Source organism: Oryctolagus cuniculus, chromosome 2, assembly GCF_051225735.1.
Source record: "Oryctolagus cuniculus isolate XC-2025 breed Fujian yellow rabbit chromosome 2, ASM5122573v1, whole genome shotgun sequence".
In the NCBI taxonomy this organism is placed as follows: Eukaryota; Metazoa; Chordata; class Mammalia; order Lagomorpha; family Leporidae; genus Oryctolagus; species Oryctolagus cuniculus.
Window position 1 is genome coordinate 49,960,000 of NC_142868.1, and position 22,457 is coordinate 49,982,456.

At 38.3% G+C, this 22,457-nt stretch overlaps 1 protein-coding gene across 1 annotated transcript in view; it reads right to left on the reverse strand.

Moving 5' to 3' along the window:
• Positions 1 to 21,320, reverse strand: part of ADAM7 (ADAM metallopeptidase domain 7) — a 54,667-nt gene extending 33,347 nt beyond the window's left edge. The window contains exons 1-6 of the mRNA XM_051832130.3: positions 21,128 to 21,320; positions 20,038 to 20,141; positions 17,088 to 17,164; positions 4,670 to 4,748; positions 2,446 to 2,522; positions 1,275 to 1,464 (exon numbers count right to left, since the gene is read on the reverse strand). Of these exons, the coding sequence (XP_051688090.3) occupies positions 1,275 to 1,464; positions 2,446 to 2,522; positions 4,670 to 4,748; positions 17,088 to 17,164; positions 20,038 to 20,141; positions 21,128 to 21,179 (579 nt within the window). The 5' untranslated portion in view covers positions 21,180 to 21,320. The remainder of the gene's footprint in view (positions 1 to 1,274; positions 1,465 to 2,445; positions 2,523 to 4,669; positions 4,749 to 17,087; positions 17,165 to 20,037; positions 20,142 to 21,127) is intronic.
• Positions 21,321 to 22,457: the final 1,137 nt, after the last annotated feature.

The following is a 22,457-nucleotide window of genomic DNA, read 5'->3' on the forward strand; positions in this document are numbered from 1 at the left end:
ATTGATAGGACTAAGATTTACTGTAGTGTGTGAATACTTTGTACATAGATAAAAAGTACAAGAGCTTGAGTTTAAGATTTCAGACCACTTGATTTTAAGATTTCAGAGTAGCTCATACCTTTCAATAGCTGAATAGATTCTCTCTTCCTCAAGATTGTAAAGGAAATAAAAGATGTTTTTCTTATATTAAAGATGATTTTAAAAATAGAGTACTCAGGGGCCAGCATTGTGGCATAATGGCTAAAGCCCACCTGCAGTGCCAGCATCCCATATGAGTGCTGGTTCAAGTGCCAGCTGCTCCACTTCTGATCCAGCTTTCTTCTATGGCCTGGGAAAGCAGTAGAAGATGGTATAAGCCCTGGGACCCCTGCACCAGTGTAGGAGATCCAGAGGAGGCTCCTGGCTCCTGCTTCAGATGGGCGCAGCTTCAGCCATTGCGACCATCTGTGGAGTGAACCAGCAGATGGAAGACCTCTCTCTCTATCTCTGCCTCTCTGTAAATCTGTCTTTAAAATAAATAAATAAACCATTTTAAAAAATAGAGTACTCACTTCTTTTTTTTTTTTTTTTTTTGCAAGTACTTGAAACCTTTATTTAACATAATATTTAGTTTGGAGTGAAGAATCTTTATTTAATCAGAGCAATAAAATTTTTATAGACATAAAATAATGTTGCTATATAGGGTGAATTAAGAGGATTCAAGAATCAAAAATCCAGGACAAATTTACAGCTATACACCAGAGCAAACTGAATGGGCTGTGAACAGGTTCTGCTCACTTTTTTAACCAACACAGGTAAAATTAGATAAGCAAATAATCAGCTGTTTTGTTTGCCTTTAAGGTGATGAGAACACACCATACCTCCCGGTTTCCTCCACTATAGACTCACAGATTCATCATGGGGATAATCTTGCTGTAAAAGACAGGTTTTACCTAGTTCGAGATGCTCCATTAAAAATTACTGACAGTTTTAACTCAATATGGCTAGGTATGGAAGTCTTTGCACTTCCCTATAGAGAAATAAATCCATAAGTTGATCACAGTAATGAAAATTATGGGACCCATAACTGTGATCAGGAAGCTGAGCTCAAGATCAGAAAGTCACAAATGCACAGGATGAAGCTACTAGCAAGAGGATGTCAGAAAAGAAGTTCACCACTTTGAACTTACAGAAGAGCTAAGATAGTGCACTTGATGTTGTTATTGAAACACACATTCTCTCCTGGGATCAAGTAGTCAGTAGTGAACAGAAAACTTAGTTACTGGAGTACTCACTTCTTTTTGAGAGTCTTCCTTAGAGCTGGTATTCTTTAGATGATTTTTTGCAGTAGAATTGAGCTCTGCACAAGAATAATTGGTTGAATACAGCACACTTGGGTTATATTTGAACACCAAATGTTCCCCCTCATCTGAGTATTTCACAGGTTCGATGAGGTATCTTTGGTCATGTACTCTGAAGAATCCTCTGGAACAATTAGGAATACAATAAATATTCAATAATTATTTCATCCCATCTTGTTTACTTCATCTTTTCTAAAAAGGGAAACCACAAGACCAATACCTCCTGAGCTTGTAGCTTGGTGTTTGGGGTGCTAAACATACTAGGTAAGACATGACCTTTGGTTAATTAATAAATTTCTCTAAGAATCAACTTTCCTGGATTTTCAGAAGTTTACCAGTCTAATCTCTGCTCTGGAGATAGGTATAGTAGTTATTACCACCTTGGTTGTGGACCACTGCCAAATTTCAGTTTCTGCAAAGTTTTGTAAATTTCTATGTCCATTATCTATTACTTTTAGATTAAATATATGGAAGCCCCAATAACCCTATATGGTAATTTTGTCATTAAAGGAGTTCCCATCCTAGCAAATACTAGCAGCTACTGAAGTAAGCCCACATAAGTGGAGATAAAGTATCTCATTCTTTTACGCTTTACCTCCTCTGCATTGCCCTCCTTTGTCCTTGAGCTCAATATCTCTACAGAATGATAGGTTTTACTCTGACTTCTTACTTTGTAGAGACTGGAAACAGCCTCAATTATTGAAGCGTATCAGTGTGATGGGAATTCACAGACTTAACACTCAAAAGACCTGGATTTTGGACTCTGTTCTGTCACTCAAGATTGAATGTTTAGGAGTAAATCTCTGATTTCAGTATTCTGATCCATAATGTGAGGAAAGGGTAGATGACTTTCAGGTATCATCCAACCGTGAATCTCTTGACTGTATGCTGCAAAAAACTTGTCTTGCTTAGGGCTGTGCATTAGACATTGTTTTGTCAAACATGAGTACAAATCAGAGGCTACAGCTGATATTCCTGATGAGAACATATAATGGCTCTTTCTCATTCATTATTTTACTTAGCAGAATTGGTAAAAGGAAATAAGTGGATATCTTTGAGTATTCATAAGAAAATGCAAAAGGAAAAAGAAAATAGTCTGTATTACCTCAGGCCATTACATGTGCTGATACTGGCATCAGAATCAAGTTCATGTATGATGGATCCTTGGTAAAAACAGTGCTCCTAAAATAGAAAAAGTAATCTGTTAATGTAAGAAAGCTATTGATATATTAATATCTAAATGTTTTCTATTCAAAATCTTAGTATTTCATTCGGACAAGATACAGTCATACTTGTTCACGCATTCATTCATACATGCTTTCATTTGGACATAGTAGAGCTTGCTGTAGAGAACTTTTCCTTATTTGTATATTTACTAATTTATATAAAATTATATGAGTAATCTTTCAAAAATGTAATAATCTCTTACGTAATATCAGTTTCAGAAATCTGCCTTTTTCCTTAGAAATATTACCTCTTGAATCCATTCTAAAATCCATTAACTGTCCTCTGCTAATAGTTACAATTATTATTAATTGCCTAATAAATGAAGTCAATTTGATGATTCCCCCAATTAGATATCACGCTCAAACAAGTTCCCCTGATTCAATCAAGTTCATGTCTTCATTGCTCCTGATCTGGTGTTTTTGCCCCTAAGTAATCTCATCAAATAATCATTCTTTTTTTTTTTTTTTTTTTTTGACAGGTAGAGTTCGAGAGAGAGAGAGAGGGAGAGAGAAAGATCTTCCTTTTCCGTTGGTTCTAGGGCCGGCGCGCTGCACCAATCTGAAGCCAGGAGCCAGGTGCTTCTTCCTGGTCTCCCATGTGGGTACAGGGCCAAGGACCTGGGCCATCCTCCACTGCACTCCCTGGGCCACAGCAGAGAGCTGGACTGGAAGAGGAGCAACTGGGACAGAATCCGGCACCCCAACCGGGACTAGAACCCAGGTGCCTGCACCACAGGCGGAGGATTAGCCAAGTGAGCCACGGTGCTGGCCCTCAAATAATCATTCTTCCCATCAGTTCTATACGTTCAACTTCTGCCTATGGGTGACACTTTCTATGGCCTTCCAGGGAACTTACATCCTCACAGGCTAATAACCACCCCCTACATCAAAGAGTGCTACCAATTTTCCTCCTGTCTTACTTTTCAAGATTGTATGATGAGTTAGATCTCATAGAATTTGACAGTTGTTTCAAAAGAGGAAATTGGTTTTTGCAAGTGTATTGTTATTTTAAGTACTCACCAGAGTATCTTCAATGGTAACTGAAAAAAGCTTCATTTGGAAAAGGTAAGAGAGACATCAGTTGTGGGGAGCAATCCGGACTAGACTAAGTTGCTCGAATTAGGACTTATTCTATGCATCTGCTCTCCCACAATATGGCGCTGGGAGAGAAGTAAACAGCTTCCGCACAGCTGCCTCCAGTTCAACCAATTAACTGTAGGACTTGCTCCTGATTGGAGAGCAGCGTACTCAGCCGAGTTGGGATTGGCGGAGGAGGACTATAAAGGAGGAGAGAGACGGCATGCACCAAAAACATCTATGGGGAACATCTAAGGGAACCCGTGCAGCCCCCGAGAGAACCGGCCGGCGGTGTGCCGCTCCCCTGCGGAAGTGGGGAATGCGGCCAGGGGGAACTGCCCTTCCACGGAGGTGGAAGGGATAGTAGCCAACCCGGGAAGAACCAGCAGCAAACCCGGGGAGGGCCGAGCAGACGAAAGAACAGCGCAGGGTCCTGTGTCGTTCCTCCACGAAGAGGGGGAGCGACATAATGGTGCCGTGACTCGGATATGAAGCCTAGGCAGGGTTTAGTGTCGTTCCTCCATGAAGAGGGGGAGCGACATAATGGTGCCGTGACTCGGATATGAAGCCTAGGCAGGGTTTAGTGTCGTTCCTCCATGAAGAGGGGGAGCGACATCAGTATTGGTGCAATACTGGGCAAGGGATAGGAATCACATGAAGCCAATTTGATGGATATTTTCAAAGTTGTTTCTTTTCTTCAGATTTTACCCATTTTGATTGCAATGTCATCAGAGTGCCTTTATACTTCTTTAGGGTCCTTCACCTTCTTCCAGACTTAACATATTGGTTCTATGGAAATCAGTTTAGTAAACAAGGATACATTGCCATTCACTAATTTGCTTCTTTGTCAGTGATCAGCTTCCTTCAGAGCTCAAAGTGTCATAATTTCTTTTCTATAAACATTCTAGAGAATTCACTTCAGGACTTATTTCTATTATCGTGCTTTGGAGTGGTTTGTTGAGCTAGAACTCAAAATCACATTAGGAAACAATTTCAGAGAAGAGACTTAAGAAGATACTAAGATACCTTGATCTGAACCTGCCTCATGAATGCTTCTCCTTTTGTGATGTAGTGTGTTTCACTATAATTTGAGGCTAGGAACTCCCTGAAAAACAGAGCAGAAAGGTAGAGTGATTTATTCATTCTAAAAATCTAGCAGATGAAAACACCATGTGATAAAAAAGTCTCCAGGCTGTTCTCAAATCTCAGCAAGTTCTCTCCTGATTAAAAAAAAAATCAGCATCAAATCCACTCATATGAAAAGCCTTCTACCTAAATTTCTGGTTTTATAAAGGCTGTAGATAAGCCAGGTAAAGATTCTGACAATTTTAAGAAAATCAACATTTTTTAAAAGGACTCAGAGAAAATGATATCTAAGTAGGCATTTGAATATAAAAATTATATATAAATGTGTGACATGATATATTTCACTATATAATAACCTAAAAGCTATACATATATGTATATATATATATTGTAAATTTCTGAAACAAAACAGCTCAGAGGAAGTTATTCCAAATCCCACCATAGAGATAACCATCAATGCTACTCTTTCCACATAATATTTTGTAGTCCTTTCTCTGTGCAAGAAGAGGGATGCCTTTTTGAGTTTTCACTCAAGTCACCCAATGTCTACACTTTCCTGTGCATTAAACAGCAGGCAGCCAGCATCATGTTATTAGCCTCTGGAGATGGATATCACAATAGAACCCAAGAACACAAAAGTAAATTGTTTTACTTTACCTTGAAAAATAGACATTTGAAACACATGACAGAAACATTAGTCGTACAAGTTAAGGCTTCTGAAATGCAACAACTGAGCTTTTTGGGTTTCCACAGTATAACTGCCATGAGTTCAAGATATTCTATAAATAACACTTTGATAAAGTAGGAGAGAAGCCAGGCTACTCCATCACCAAACTGTGTCTTTTCCCTTCAGACTGTCCATTTTTTTGTACAGTGGCACATTCCAAGTGCTAGTGAAAATAAAGAGTGAATTCTTCTTATTCAGCAGTCATTCCTTAGGTATCAATGTCTTTAGCTGGTCTACTTTCTCTCTGTTCTTCAGCCTTCTTTTATTGTGTGTGTGTGTGTGTGTGTGTGTAATCTCTATATGTAGAATGTCTCTTTGTATTTAGTCACAAGGATGGGGAGAAGTTTGTTCCACTTTTCTCCAAGTGGAAATTCTAGAATTTTTTAAAATATATAACAATATAAACATGTCAAGAAACTGTATAAAATACTATATCAGATAGAATCCCATAGTATTTTGATACATAATATGACAGTCTAGTATTAAATCTGAGATTAAATATATGTTATATCACTGCAACACATTTATATGTATTTATGTTGTTGGTATGATCCATTCAAAGAAAGACTAATCAGGATAGCAGCCAGACATTAGCTTTTTCCCTCCAATTAAACATTTTGTTTCAGTAGTGAAATATGTAATATGATGAAAAATGATCATATGTCCATAATAAGTTATCTAAAATCAATAAGCCATAAATTTAATATAGACTAAAAGTGCCATTTCAGCTAGATGGGAGGAATTATGTTTGAGAGATCTATTGTACAATGTGGTGATTACAACAAACGTGTATTTTGCACTTGAAAACTATTGAGAGTGAATTTAAATGTTTTCTCCAAAAATGAGTAAATAGATAAGAAAATGCATATAAAGTCAGTCATCCCCAGTATCCAGGGGATATTGAGTACGTGGCTCCCTCTCCCCCATGGATACCCAAATCTGCAGATATTCACAACTATTATATATAAAATGATACAATATTTGCATATAACCTATGCATATTCAGTCCTACACTTTAAGTCATCTCTAGATTTATAATACCAAATATAAGATAGTTTATGAATAATTATCATATTTTGCTGTTTAGTAATAATGACAAGAAAAAAAGTCTGCAGATATTTTCCTTGATATCTTAAGCACTATTGGTTGGACACACATACATGGAATCTACTGTTTGAATTTTTTTGTGTAAGCTCAAAAACAGCTCCAACTTCCAAGTAACTCCATTTTACTCCTGAGAGGAAAGTCCTGTCTCAGCTATGCTGTCTCCCAAATGAGGTAAGTAACAACCCCCAGCTGCACAATTCCTAGAATAACCAGTGAGCACCTGACTTCCCCAGCATATATCAAGCCTGGCCCCAACCTGGATGCTAAACATGCAAAATCTGAAAGACAACAGAAGGCAGACATCCTGCTTCACGCTCATCATAAAAATAAAAAAGCACACAAACATGAACAAACACCTGTTCATTTCTGCGACTTTTGAATGCTCAAAGAACAGACAAGGATGGAAAAATCCTCAGTTATGTAAACAAACTCAGTCTCAAATTCTCAGTTATCCCTGAACCATGTATATGAGGGACAGAATAAAAGTAGTTCTTCTAAGAATAAAATAACTGAACTGAAATAGGAGAGCCACCCAATGACAGGTGTACTTGGAGTTCAACAAAGTAACTGTCTAATTAAGTAAAAGTACAGATATAACAGAAACCGGTTTCTTCCACATAACATTCAAATTGTTCAAGACATAATCCAAATTTTACTTCTTATGATGAAATATGCAAATTTGAGCTATTGTCAAGAAAAAAAGACAACTAGTATAGAACTACCAGAGGCTTGTCCAGAGGTTGAAAGTACAGATGAGGATGTTAAAACAACTATTAAAACTATGCTTAACTATGTGAAAGAAAATATGTTTGAACTCAAGACATGAAATATCAAAAAAGAAATGGAAATATTATAAAAGCAAATTGAAATAATTGAAAAATATAATAAATATAACAGCATAAGGAAGTAGCAGATATATGCAAACTTGTATAATCATAACATTTTATATAAAATTATATAAATGTAAATATTAACCATTGTTAATTAGTTTAAATAAACATTATAGTTTGAAATTGATACAGAAGGCCTGGCATTGTGGTGTAGTAGGTGGAGCTGCCATTTACAACACTGGCATTGCTTTTAGGAGTGCCAGTTCTAGTCCCAGTTGCTCTGCTTCCAATCCAGCTTCTTGCTAATGTGCCTGAAAAGGCAGCAGAAGATGGTCTAAGTACTTGGGCTCTTGCCATTTATGTGAGAGACCAGGATAGAGTTACTGGATCCTGGCTTCAGTTAGGTTTAGCCCTGTCTGTTGTGGGCATTTGGAGAGTGAACTAGTAGGTGGTAGATTTCTGTCTCTTTCTGTCACTCTACCTTTAAAATAAAAACAAATACATAAAATTTTAAAAGCATTATTAAAAATATTAGGTAACAACAAAATATACAAGTAACAAAAGTCTTCTGAGAGCTCTACATTGTAAATCATAGAATACTATTGAAGAATTCAAAGACAAATACATATTAAATCTCTAACTTAAATACTCATTGAGATATCAGATCTCTCCAAATTGATCTACAGATTTAATAAAATCCCAATCAATGTTCCAGCAGTCTATTTTCTAGTACTGACAAGGTGATTCTAACTAATTTTTTTAAAGATTTATTTACTTATTTGAAAGGCAGAGTTACAGAGAGGCAGAGGCAGAGGCAGAGAGAGAGAGAGAGAGAGGTCTTCCATCCGCTGGTTCACTCCCCAGATGGCGGCAATGGCCAGAGCTGTGCTGATCCGAAGCCAGGAGCCAGGAACTTCTTCCCAGTTTCCCATGGGTGCAGGGGCCATAGGACTTGGGCCATTTTGTATTGCCTTCTCAAGCCATAGTAGAGAGCTGGACTGGAAGTGGAGCAGCCGGGAAACGAACTGACGCCCATATGGGATGCCAGCACTGCAGGCAGCAGCTTTACCCACTACGCCATAGTGCCAGCCCCGGTGATTCTAACTTTTATACAGAAATGTAAATTACCTATAATTTAAAGTAATCTACCATAGAAGAAAATGGGAAAAGTTACACACAGTGGTTACAAGGCAATGTATAAAGCTGCAGTAATGAAGACAGAGCAGTTATGGGCTAAGAATTGAATAAACAGATGAATAAGATAGAATATAGATCCGATAAATAATCATTTGATTTTCTCCAACTTATCAAAGAATCATTTGATACAGAAAAGAGAATTCAACAAAATGGACTGCTGTAATTGGTTATAAGTATGAAAAAAACCTTCACTTTTCCAGCAAATTACACACATACACATGCATATACACACACATTTGAATACACACAGAAATTCAAGATGATAATAGAGCAAAATGAAAATCTAAAACTGTGAAGACTTAAAAGTAAACAATGTGAAATATAATGACTTAAAGGTTGCCAATTTTTCTTAGGTCCTAGAAAGCAAAGAATATAGGGGTAAAAAAGAGGAACTAAAATTTCTTTGAAATAATGAACAATTTTAAATATTTATTTATTTGAAAGGCAGAGTGACCCAGAGAGAAAGATTTTGCATCGGCTGATTAACTCCCCCAAAGCCTGCAACAGCAGGACTGGGCCAGGACAAAGCCAGGAACCAGGAACACCATCCTGGTCTCCCACCTGGGTGGCAGGAACTCAAGCAACTGATTCATCATCTGCCATTTCCCAGGTGCATTAACAGAAAGCTGAATCAAAGTGGGGCTTAGGAGAATCAACCCCAAGCACTCCAATATGGGATGTAGGCATCCTACGTGGCAGCATGGCCTGATCCACCAACCAAAAATAACAGTTTTTCTTTTCTTTGACAGGTAGAGTCATAGACAGTGAGACAGAGAGAAAAGTCTTCCTTCTACTGGTTCACTCCCCAAATGGCCACCAAGGCAGGTGCTGCACCGATCTGAAGCCAGGAGCCAGGTGCTTCTTCCTGGTTTCCCATGTGGGTGCAGGTGCCCAAACACTTGGGCCATCCTCCACTGCCTTCCCAGGCCACAGCAGAGAGCTGGACTGGAAGAGGAGCAACTAGGACTAGAACCTGGCACCCATATGGGATGCCAGTACTACAGGCAGAGGATTAACCAAGTGAGCCACGGAGCCGGCCCAATAACATAATTTTTACTCTTCAATAGGCACAACAAGATTTCCAATATGGATGAGTAGAGAAAAGATGTGCTGCATGACCAGCAGAAAATAGCAGAAGAAAAGCAGAGGAAGTGCATTTCCAGGAGAGAGCTGGAGAGGAGTTTGCAGTGGAAATTCTACAGAAGAAAGAGGGACACCATGGAACAGCATGTGTGGTGCATATATGCAGCAGTGAGCAGGGACACCACGACACAACTCCTGCAGCTAGAAGTTAGAGGAAATGCCAGCATCTGAGACCGAGGTTAGAGCAGACTGCAGCAAATCCTGCTACTGGAGATAGCACTTGAGGGATTACCTTGCAGACTACATGGACACTGAATATGGCCCGGAGCCCAAGCATAGGGCAGGATACCTACCTAATCCAGAAAAAGAAAGCATGTTCGTTTCTCCCCACAATCCCACAAAGGTGCCATCTTGATACCAGTAGATGCTGCAACAGTTCTTGTGCACACATGTGACCACAGGATTTTACCAGAGAGGAAAATCTGCATTCCCCACTGACTTTGGTTGGGAGGGTTGACAGGGGCCTGGGAACCCATGTAGAATGGTGAGGTGCCCCAATCCTCTCAACATATCACAAGGCTCTGGGGCTCAAACTGCCAAGGCAGTGCAGCAAGAGGCTGCTGGCTCTGAAAACCTCTCTACTCTCTCAGTGGATGGGGCAGGCTCACTATCTCAATGGATAGGACCAAGCAGATCCTCTGCACACTGTGACTGTGGGAGCCTTGCATGCTGTGACTGTGAGGATTCTGTGACTGCACCATAGGGTGAGAGGAATAGCTGGGTCTCTGTTCAATCACTGTGTCTAGTTCCAAAGGCTTGGGGCTCCCTGATGGCCTGGGTTGGGACATTGCAGGGGTTCTTTGCTCACATTGAGAACCACATAGTTCCTTTGTGTGGTTCATGCACAACCATGGATGGGGGGTGTATTCACTGGGCTAGCCCCAGTCTTTGATTACCTTGGAAAAGAGGTGAGAGTGATTACGCCAATAGGAATGATCATACCCTCTCCCCTGCTGACAACAGAGGAACTCTACCACTCCCAACTTGGACATCACACTGGATTCTCACCCCGCTCCCCCCCCCCCCCCTTGAGCACTGACCAGACTTCCTTAGCTCTACCCAGCACATGCCTCTGAGTATTCACTGAAGGAGCAGACACTACACTAAGAATAGTTCAATGATAAGATCTATCAGTGGAGAAAAAGTATTTCCAGAAATGCTTAAAAACGAATGCAGAGATATAAGAAACAAGAAAATGGAAGATAATATGATGAAATGCCTGAAAAGAAAATCAAAAGAATCAAAAGAATGACCATAAGATTACTCAGAAGCAATGAGACACAAATTCATGCATGCAAGAAATCCATACATGACATGGGCGAAAATTTTCCCATGACAGATTTTGAAGAGAAATTGATCTGAAATATTAGAAATAAATAAGCCAGTATGTCAACTATTGTGGAAAGTTTTAACAACAGACTTGGTGAGGCAGAGGAAAGAATATCCAAGTTAGAAAACAAATCTATGGAAAGATAACAAAAAAAGAGCCGGCACCGTGGCTCCCTAGGCTAATCCTCCACCTTGCGGCGCCAGCACACTGGGTTCTAGTCCCAGTCAGGGCGCCGGATTCTGTCCTGGTTGCCCCTCTTCCAGGCTAGCTCTCTGCTGTGGCCCGGGAGTGCAGTGGAGGATGGCCCAAGTCCTTGGGCCCTGCACCCCATGGGAGACCAGGATAAGTACCTGGCTCCTGCCTTCGGATCAGCGTGGTGCACCGGCCGCAGCGTGCCAGCTGCGGCGGCCATTGGAGGGTGAACCAACGGCAAAGGAAGACCTTTCTCTCTGTCTCTCTCTCTGTCCACTCTGCCTGTCAAAAAAAAAAAAAAAAAGATAACAAAAAAAGAAATCAGGAAAATTTAAAAAAAAGCTGTTTGCAAATAATAGGATACTATCAAATGACACAACATGTGGATTGTAGGAGTTCCTGAAAAGGTGGAAAGACAGAATGGATTAAAAGGCCTATTCAGTGAAATAATAACAGAAACATTCCCTAATTTGGAGAAAGACAGGGACAGAAAAATAGAAGCAGCACATAGAACTCCTAATAGATGTGACCAGAAAAGATCTTCACCATGATACATTGTAGTCAAACTTTGAACAGGAAATAAAAAGAAAAGATTCTGAAATATGCATTAAAGAAACACCAGATTACCTTCAGAGGATCTCCAATGAGACTGACAGCTGGTTTCCAATCAGAAACAACAGGCTTGGAGAGAATGGAGAGATACAGTCCAAGTTTTAAAATAAACAAACTGTCAGCCCAAATTACTGTATCCAGAAATGCTCTCAGTTAGGATTGAAGGTGAAATTAAGACCCTTTATAACAAACAGAAATTGAAGTAACTTGTTACCAGTCATCCAGACTTACAAATGATATTTAATGATGTGTGATACACAAAAACATAGTCATCATTATGAAATAATGTGAAGGCAGAAAATCTATTAAGACTACAAAGGAAATTCAAAGTAAAAAATAGTGACATTTATGGAAAAACGGCAGCACCATTACTTACCAAAAGTAACTCTGAATGTAAATGGCCTAAATTCTCCAATTAAAAGATAGACTGGCTGAATGGATTAAAAAACAAAACTCATCTATCTGCTGTCTACAAGAAACACATCTCTCCAACAAAGATACACAAGACTAAAAGTGAAAATGGAAAAGATATTCCATGCACACAGAAAGCAAAAATGAGCAGGTATAGACATCCTAATATCAGACAATAGACTTTAACACAAAAACTGTTAAGAGAGACAAGGAGACTATGTAATGATTAGGAGATCAATTCAACAGGAAGGTGTGATTATAATAAATATATATGCACCCAATGCTAGGGTACCTCACTATTTAAAACAATTTTTAGTAGATCCAAGTGGAGACAGACTCCAATACAATAGTAATGAGGATTTTAACATCCCACTTTCATCAATAGACAGATCAACTAGACAGAAAATCAGCAAAGACGCAACAGAGCTCTTCTACACTATGGGCCAAGTGGATCTAACTTATATCTATAGAACATTTCATCACACAGTTGAAGAATACATGTTCTTTTCATCAGTGCATGGAACTTTCTCCAGGACACACCATATTCTAGGCTACAGTAAGTCTCAACAATTTTTTAAAAATTTAAAAAAAGATACCATGTATCTTTTCTCATCACAATGGAGTGAAGCTAGAAACTAACAATTTAAGGATCTCTAGAAAATATACAAACACATAGAGACTGAACAACATGCTCCTAAAATGAACAATGGGTCATATAAGAAAACAAGAGGGAAATAGAATATTCCAGGAAATGAATGAAAATATGCCAATATAAAATATCAAAACTTATAGGATACAGAAAAGCAATGTTTAGAGGGAAACAAAATTGAAACCAAGCACACAGGGCAAATGATCAGTGAAAAGAAAAAAGAAAACCTTGTTCATTGAAAAATAAAAAAAAAAAAATATTGGTAGACCACTTGCCCAACTAACCAAAAAAAGAGGGAAAAGACCCAAATCAATAAGATCAGAGATACAAAAGGAAATGGAACAGATACCACAGAAATAAAAAGAATCATCAGGAATTACTACAACAGAAATATGCAAACAAATTGGAAAATCTAGAAGAAATGGATAGATTCTCATACATACAATATACAATTGAGTCATGAAAACACAGAACACCTAAACAGATCAATATCAAGATGGTGATTCAATCAGTTATAAAGATCCTCCCCTCAATGAAAACCTGAGGATCAGATGACTCCACTGCTGAATTCTACCAAACTTTTAAAGAAAAACTAAATCCACTTCTCAAACTATTCAAAGCAACTGAAATGGAGGAAAGCCCCCAAGCTCATTCCATGAGCCCAGCATCATCTTAAATCCAAAACAAGAAAAAGATACAATGAAAAAGATCTACAGACCAGTATCACTGATGAATATTGATGCAAAAAAACTTCAACAAAATACTAGCTTATCAAATCCAATATCACATCATAAAGATTATTCACCTGGACAAAATGAGATTTATTCCTGGTTTGCAGATATGGTTTAAGATATGCAAATCAATAAATGTGATACATATTAACAAACTGTAAGAACAGATGGAACAGAATAGAAATCCCAGAAGTCAAACCACACATCTACGACTAGCTAAACTTTGACAATAGAGCTAAAATAAGTCCCTAGAGAAAGGACAGTCTCCATTAAATGGTGCTGGGAAAATTGAATCTCCACATACAGAAGTATGAAACAAGATGCCTACCTTATACCTTATACAAAAATCCACTCAAAATGGATCAAGAACCTAAATCTCTGACCAGATACCATCAAATTACTGGAGGAGGACATTGAGGAAACTCTGCAAGACATTGGCATAGGCAAAGACTTCTTGAAAAAGACCCTAGACATACAGGCAAACAAAGCCAAAATTGACAAATGGGATTACATCAAGCTCAGTAGCTTCTGCTCTGCAAAAGAAATAGCAAACTGAGAGACAACAAAAAGATGAGAGAAAATATTTGCAAATTATGGAACTTATAAAAGGTTAATATCCAGAATCTATACAGAGCTCAAGAAATTCAACAACAGCAGAACAAACAATCCAGTTAAGAAATAGGCAAAGGACTTGAACAGGCATTTTTCAAAAGGGAAATTCAGATGGTAAACAGACACATGAAAAAATGCTCAGGATTACTATTTATCAGGGAAATGCATATTAAAATAACAGTGAAGTTTTGCTCCACCCCAGTTAGAGTGGCTCCCATACAGAAATCAAAAAACAATACATGCTGGTGAGGTCCTGGGGAAAAAGGTAACCTTAATACTCTGCTGGTGGGAAGGTGTCCTAGTACAGCCATTGTATTGAGATACCTCAGAAATCTGAAAACAGATCTACTAGATGACCCAGCAATCCCATTTCTGGAGATATACCCAAACAAAAGGATATCAGCATGTGAAAGGTTATCTGTACCACCTTGTTCTTAGCAGCTCAATTCACAATAGCTGGACTCAATCCAGATGTCCAGCTATCAATGATTAAAGAAAATGTGGCATATATGCACTATGGAATACTACTCAGCCATAAAAAGAATGAAATCCTGTCTTTCACAATAAAATGGATGCAACTAGAAATCATTATACTTAGTGAAATAAGCCCAATTCAAAAAGACAAATATATGTTTTCCCTGATCTGTGGTAAGTAATAGGATAGCAAAAATGTAATGTATATGAGCAAAACCAACATTTTCAGATTTGATGATTGTTTATAGCCCTTGTCTCTACTGTTGAAGAACAGTGTTTTTTTTTTTTCTTTTTACTATTTGTTGGATTTTTTACTTACTGTAGGGTTAATGTTATGACTATAAAATAAACTGAAAGAATATCATTGTAAAAATAAAAAAAAGAATATGAACAGAAGGAAGAGGGAGGGTGGGAGGGAGTGGAGGTAGAATGGGAAGTATCACTATGTTCCTAAATCTGTATATATGAAATTTGTTTACCTTAAAAATAAATAAAAATTTAAAAAATTAAATAAAAAGGCAAAATTAACAAAATTAATGAAAAAGCCACAGGCAAGAATGAAACCTTAAAAGGAGCTAAATTTGCAAAGGGCTGACCTTCCAATCACATAAAGATCTTCTTCAATTCAATGATTATATGTCTATTAGCACAATGAAAATGATATTTAAAAAAACAGAAGTTACACAAATGGCCAACAAATGAAGGAAAAATTCAATAAGAAATAAATATAATCACAATGAAATATCACAAACCCATTAGTATAGATAAAATTAGAAAGAGTAATACCTCTAAAGTTGAATAATATGAAACTACTACTATTCATATATTGCTGGTACTTATATGAAGTTGTGTAACAACATTTCTTTTCTTTCTTTCTTTTTTTTTTTTTTTTTGACAGGCACAGTTAGTGAGAGAAAGAGAGACAGAGAGTAAGGTCTTCCTTCCGTTGGTTCACTCCCCTAATGGCCACTACGGCCAGTGCTGGACTGATCCGAAGCCAGGAGCTAGGTGCTTCCTCCTGGTCTCCCATGCGGGTGCAGGGCCCAAGCACTTGGGCCATCCTCCATTGCCATCCTGGGCCACAGCAGAGAGCTGGACCAGAAGAGGAGCAACCGGGACAGAATCCGGTGCTCCAACCGGGACTAGAACCTGGGTGCCAGCACTGCAGGCAGAGGATTAGCCTAGTGAGCCGCGGTGCCAGCCGTAACAACTTTTGAAAACGCTCTGGCAAAATTTTATAAAGTTGAATATATACATAACTTATGACCCAGGAATTTTACTCTTTTGTGTTCACAAGAGAAATGAAAGCATACGTTTAAAAATGACCAGCACCTCAATAAGTATGCAAAACATTATATCCTAGCTTGAGCTAATTTTGAAAGCTGGAAGATCTAAGTTGGAGCATCAGCCATATCATTCTTATGAGCATTGTGACCCCACATAAGCCACTGATTTAGTGTATTTATGATTTGTCCACCTCAAAGTGGAACTTAACACAATACTTAATGTGGTTGTTGTAGGAATTAAGAAATTATTTTGAGGAAATGCACATGGAGAGGTCTCAGTGATGGCTCAGTAAATGCTAGCTTTCTTGGAGAATGTTAAAAAATGTAGAGTCTCAATATATTATCCATATGGTAAAGGCATTAAACCTGCTCTGTTTCTGTATACTTATGTAGAATTCAGAAACATGAGAGGTTTTTGTGTTTAACTAATAGATCAATCTCAATTCTCTAAGAAGAATGGAAAGAATAGTATTACCTTCTATTCTTCTTAATATTTGACAACTGCTTATAATTTTGCTTGTGGCTCAGAGACAGAGCTATTAGGTATAGAAATAGCTGAAAGGTAAACAATAGAAATTAAACAGTAGCAACAGAGATTGTTCTGATGCAGGCTAATGAAGAAAGCTAAGGGTGTTAGGACTATGTAGCTATACAAGATGTTGTGATAAAAAAAATTCTTTCCAGCACTTAATTTACTCTCCCAACCAACCTGGTTCCTTATTTAAGATTATTTTAAACAGTTTACAAGTCCCTTTAAAAAAACATTTTTTCTAATGTATTTTGTCCCACTGATTCAAAAGGTGGTGATCAGAGTGACTATATGGAGCTCAAAGAACCCTAAGTATCCATAGGTATAATTCTGGTGCTAGCAAACAGTGTCTATAATTGTCTTTAAGCTGTAGCAATGCAGAGGGCTTGTCTTCAACAAAGAATAAACCATATAACACACACATGTGAATAACAGTGACTTGAGGAATTCACTTTACTGGTAGGTAAGGAAAACTGGGATACCATAGACTATAAAACCTATAAGGCATTAAATCACAATAGAACTGACCTTGATCTTAGAAGGTGAAGGAGTAAAGATTTTCTATTTAGTTTTATTTCATATAACAATTCCTCTTCATACAGTTCCTAAAAAAAAAAGATCCAACATGCAACATGTGACATCATCATGTACCCATTTAGTGTGTCCTGGTGGTGGGGAGGGGGTAGCTGAAGGGGGACATTACCCACCTCCTACAGGCTACTCAGCAGTCCTTTCAGGCAAAATGATAAATGCTAATAGCAAGTGTTACAAAAAGGATTTTACTCAAGTTGTTAAGATTTTTTTATTTGAAAGGCAGAATCACAGAGAGATAAGGAGAGACAAAAGGGGTGGTAAGATTGATTGATTCCATCCATTGGTTCACTCCCTAAATAGCCACCACACCTTGGGATGGGCCAGGAAGAACAGGAACATAGAACTCAATCCAGGTCTCCCAAGTGGGTGGCAGCATTCTAAGTACTTAGGCCATCTTCGACTGTCTTCCCAGGCCCATTAACTGGGAGCTGAAGTGGAAGCAAGATGCCTGGTACTTGAACTGGCATTCATATGGGATGCTGGCATCCCAGGCGTCAGCTCAACCTGCTGTGCCATGATGCCCACCCTTTGTTATTTTTAAATTAAACAATTTTAAAGGAGATTTTTTGTTATAAAACAAAGTGAAAAATGTACATTCTTGCCTTTCTTAAGGAAATATAACTTATTCTATGGCTGTATAGCAACTGTCACATACAGATATTCTGTTTAAAAAAAACAAACAATTTGTATATAATGCCCCATAGTCTACTTTTTCACTTAATAAATCATGACTATTTACTATTCTGATGAATGTTATCCTGTTGCTGTAATATATGGCTGCAAAACAACATAAATGAGGGGCCAGCTCTGTGGCATCGCAGGTAAAGCCTCCTCCTACACTGCTGGCATCCCATATGGGTGCCAGTTCGAGTCCCGGCTGCTCCACTTCCAATCCAGCTCTCTGCTGTGGCCTGGGAAAGCAGCGGAAGATGACCCAAGTTTTTGGGCTTCTGCACCCACATGGGAGACCTGGAGGAAGCTCCTAGCTCCCAGCTTTGGATTGTCACAGCTCCAGCCATTGCAGCCATTTGGGGAGTGAACCAGTGGTTGGAGTAACTCTCTCTTTCTCTTTCAAATAAATAAATAAATATTTTTTAAAATGAAATTTCATTTATTTAATCAACATTGCAATCAGAAACTTGGTTTCAGGAGTTCACTAAAGTTAGTGTTTATACTGCTAATGAATGGAAAAAATATATGACTTTTGCTGAATATTATCAAAATATCCTGAACAAAGTACAAGTTTAGAACTTCACCAGTAATTTATGACTGGTCCTGTTTCCTTGGCTTCTTACCGGTAACAGACATTGTCTATAATAAAAGTCTTTCAAAAACCAATGAGAACTTGTGATAAATTATTTAAATGGATAACCATGGGTATTGATTTTTTATTTTCAAGAAATTTATTTAAGAGCCAGAGAGAAAGAAATAGAGATGCAGCTCGCCTCTGTTGATTCACTCCCCGAATGTCTGCAACAGCCAAGTCTCGGCCAAGACAAAACCAGGAGCCACAAACTCAATCCAGATATCCCACATGGGTGGCATGAACCCAATTACATAAGCCATTATCTGTTGTCTCCCTTGGGTACAAACTAGCCGGAAGCTGGAATTGAGAAGGAAGCTGGAAATGGAACTCCAATATGGGTTTCAGGCATTCCAAGCAATGTCTTAGCTGCTTGTTTGGACATTTAACTTTATTTTATTGTCTCAGGACAATAGTTTCCAGAAGAGGCCACCAGCTTCCACATGATAGTTTTTGTGCCTGTGACTGAGTACCAATCTTCAATTAATACAAATGTTTGAAAGGTTGGAAAAGAGGTGGAGATGAAGCAAAATATCATTCTCAAAAACAGTAAAGGAACATAAACATGATTTTCTAACTGAAATGAGTGTTGAGTTCTTTTTTTCTCTCAACTTACAGGAAAAAAAAATTCTCTGTAGTACCATTTGTAAAGCTAAAATATATCTTACTTATGACAGACTGAGAAGTGAAGACCTGGAACAGTGGCTGCTCTAATGGTAAAAGGAAAGAAAGCTGTTGCTTTTGGAAAGGGTTGCACTTCCGTAGCAGATTGAGGCAAAGGGCCTGTCGGTATTTTCCAAGAACCAAATTTAAAACTTAAGGCTTCCACCATCCCTCTTTCCTTTCTTATTCTTTCATTTAATTTTTACAATGGGTGGGAAGTATCACTGTGCTCCTCAATCTGTATATATGAAATGCATTAAATTTGCTCAGCTTAGGTAAATAAAAAATATTTTAAAAACTTTAAGGCTTATATTGCAAGTCAAATACGATAACTAATGATAACCCACTGAGGACATTTATCTATGGTCCTTTGCAACAAAGGGAATAGAAAATAACTTCATTTTGAAGCTTGTTCACTCATGTATATTAACTATTTTCTTCAATATACATCCATTACTTTTGAAAATTATTTTAAATAATTTTAGCTTTTAAAGCAGAAATAAGCACTCGCTAAGCAATAAAGCAGGTCTTTTTGTTCCTGTAAAAGTTGTCCAATTTTGATGCAGTATCTCTACAGTAAAGAAACCTCCATATCAAATCTATGAGAAAGCAAGATAAATGTTTGAGATTATATTCCAGGGGCTCCAGATCAGAACAAATGAAGTTTCTTGAATTCAGCCAGGAAAGCTGTTGATAGAACTCCTCATACAATCTTCAACACATAAAATGGCACCCCGATGACCTCAATTTTACTCCTTTTGCTTCCTTTTGCTCATCCCCTCACTCCTGCTGTAAGCTAAAGGGCATCCTCAGAAACATTGACTCTCTTCTCTTCCTCTGCTATTTGGAGGGGTCAAGAGCAGCTTCTGCAAATCCCATGGTAGCAACAAATCTGATTTACAAAATCAAAATCTGTACCGATATGTCATAATCATGGGCGTGCCCAACATCTCGTTTCTGTATGAGAGGAAGTTTTTTAGGATAAACCAATTCTTGGCCCTCTGCTCCAGGGATTACATCTTCTGAAAGAAACATAACAGGAAAAAAATCCATCGGATGTTAACATTCATGCATAGTGACTGAAAAATGGAACTGTTTTCAATACCGTTCACTTGTTTCCAATTAGCCTCCAGGTACACTATCACTGAATTACCAACCCCATTCCCCTCTACAAGCAAGGAAACTGAGACTGATATTTAAAAATCAGTAAAACATATGCAAAATTAAAAAGGAGGCAAAGACATCAGTATTTTTTTTGGTTGTTCCATATTTTCACTTTGTTCTACAGTTGTCATCTTTGTCATCTTATTCTCTGTGTGCCTGTTTCTGGATTTTGCCTTTGTCAAAGCTTGTATTGGAATTATCTGTTTCCATGTATGTTATAAAATTTTCTTTTCAGAGGACATTTTCATTTGAAGTCTGGCTTTCATAGTTAAGTATAAGGCATCTACTTGTTAAAGAGTTTTACACAGCTCTGAGTCCAAACTAAATGCAATTTTATCTCCTGTCCTATCACATTGGTATTTCTCTGGGAGGTGATCCCTCTCCAATGAGGTTTGATCCTTCAAGACCAAGGAAGAGAGATCTAATATGCCCTGATTGAGATATAGGTTTTAATAGCTATGGGTTGTATGACTGCAAGTAGCATATTTAAATCTTGGATCTAATATTAGTTTCATTCTCGCTATCACTAAAGTGGAAATATCAATATTAAATTATAATCTACAAAGTGGCCCCTGGCTAGCACTGTGCCTGCTATGTTGTAAGTATCCCATTAAGGTCCACTCCTTCCTTCTTCTCACTGTGGGTCTGCCTCTTTAAGAGTTGGGTGAAAATCCAGAGAATCACAGAAATCTCGTGATTTGCTATAATTTAGACAATGTCTTATGCTATGTACTTAGCAAAATCACCACTGTGTAGTGACTTTTTTATCATTTACAATTTATGACAAAAGAGACATTATTTCTAAGCATAGTAAGAAATACCTGATAAAAATTTTAAGACATACCTTTAATCTGAGAAATGAATAAAATCATCAAAAATATATAGTCGGCAAACATTGTGAATGATTCTGGTAGAAGAGGGGAACATGTACTTGAGAAAAGCCGTGTGCTGTTCTTTGCCCTTGCTTCCACTGCAAGGATGAAGAAGCTCACAGATAGGCAGTTTTGATCCAGCACACGGAAGTGCCCTGATGCAGTTACACAACTTGTTCTGGCACTTGGACATCGTGTACTAATTAAAGGCAGCCAGAGCAGTGGTTGTGAAAAAGGTGGGTGGGTCATGGATTCCTACTTCCTATCTAATATAAGCAGTAGTCTAGACATTTTAAATCTTCAAAAGTAAAACAAAATCTAGAATTTCTTAACAAATATTGAGGGACATTTATATTTATTTGATTGAAGGAGGAAGAGTTCTTGCTGTACAGATCACATGCAAAAACTGCAAAGGAACGTGAGATAAAATAAAAAAGACAGTAATCTTGAAAGTCAAAAATCATAAATCACATATTAATTAAAATTAAAAGACAAATAAAACTCCAGAAATGTATGCAAATAAAAACTCCAGAAATGTCTGGCAAAAGATAGAAGTAAATATTCTTTTAAAAATTTTTATGGGGGCAATCCCTGTGGTATAGCAGATAAAGTCGCTGCCTGCATTGCTGCCATCCCAAATGGGTGCAGGTTTAAGTCCTGGCGCACCACTCTGTTACAGCTTCCTGCTAATACACCTGGGAAGGGAGCAGAGGATGGCCTGGATCCTGGCTTTGGATCAGCTCAGCTCCAGCCATTGTGTCCATTTGGGGAGTGAAACAGTGGATGGAAGACCTCTCTCTCTCTCTCTCTCTCTCTCTCTCTCTCTCTTCTCTGTCTCTGCTTTTGCCTCTTTGTAACCTTCCCTTTCAAAAATAAATCTTTAAAAAATTATTAAAGAAAACAGATTTAACACTTGCTGTCAGTACAGTTCCAAGTAGACAACCATAACCCCTTCTCTCTCTCCCCATTATTCCTTTCATTATTTTTTTTCAGAGAGGTTAGGGGGGAGGGGGGAGGGGGTAGAGGAGGGCAGAGGGGAAAGAAGGAAGAGAGGAGGGCAGAGAGAGGGTAGAGAGGGGAGAGAGGGGGAGAGGAAGGAGAGGAGGGCAGAGAGAGGGTAGAGAGGGTAGAGAGTGGGGAGAGAGGGGACAAGGGGGAGAGAGGGGAGGGGAGAGAGGAGTTTCTTCATCTACTGATTCACTCCCCAAATGTCCAGAAAAGCTAAGACTGACCCAGGCTGAAGCCAGCAGTCTAGAACTCAGTGCAGGGTTTTTTTTGTTTTCTTTTTTCTTTTCTTTTTTT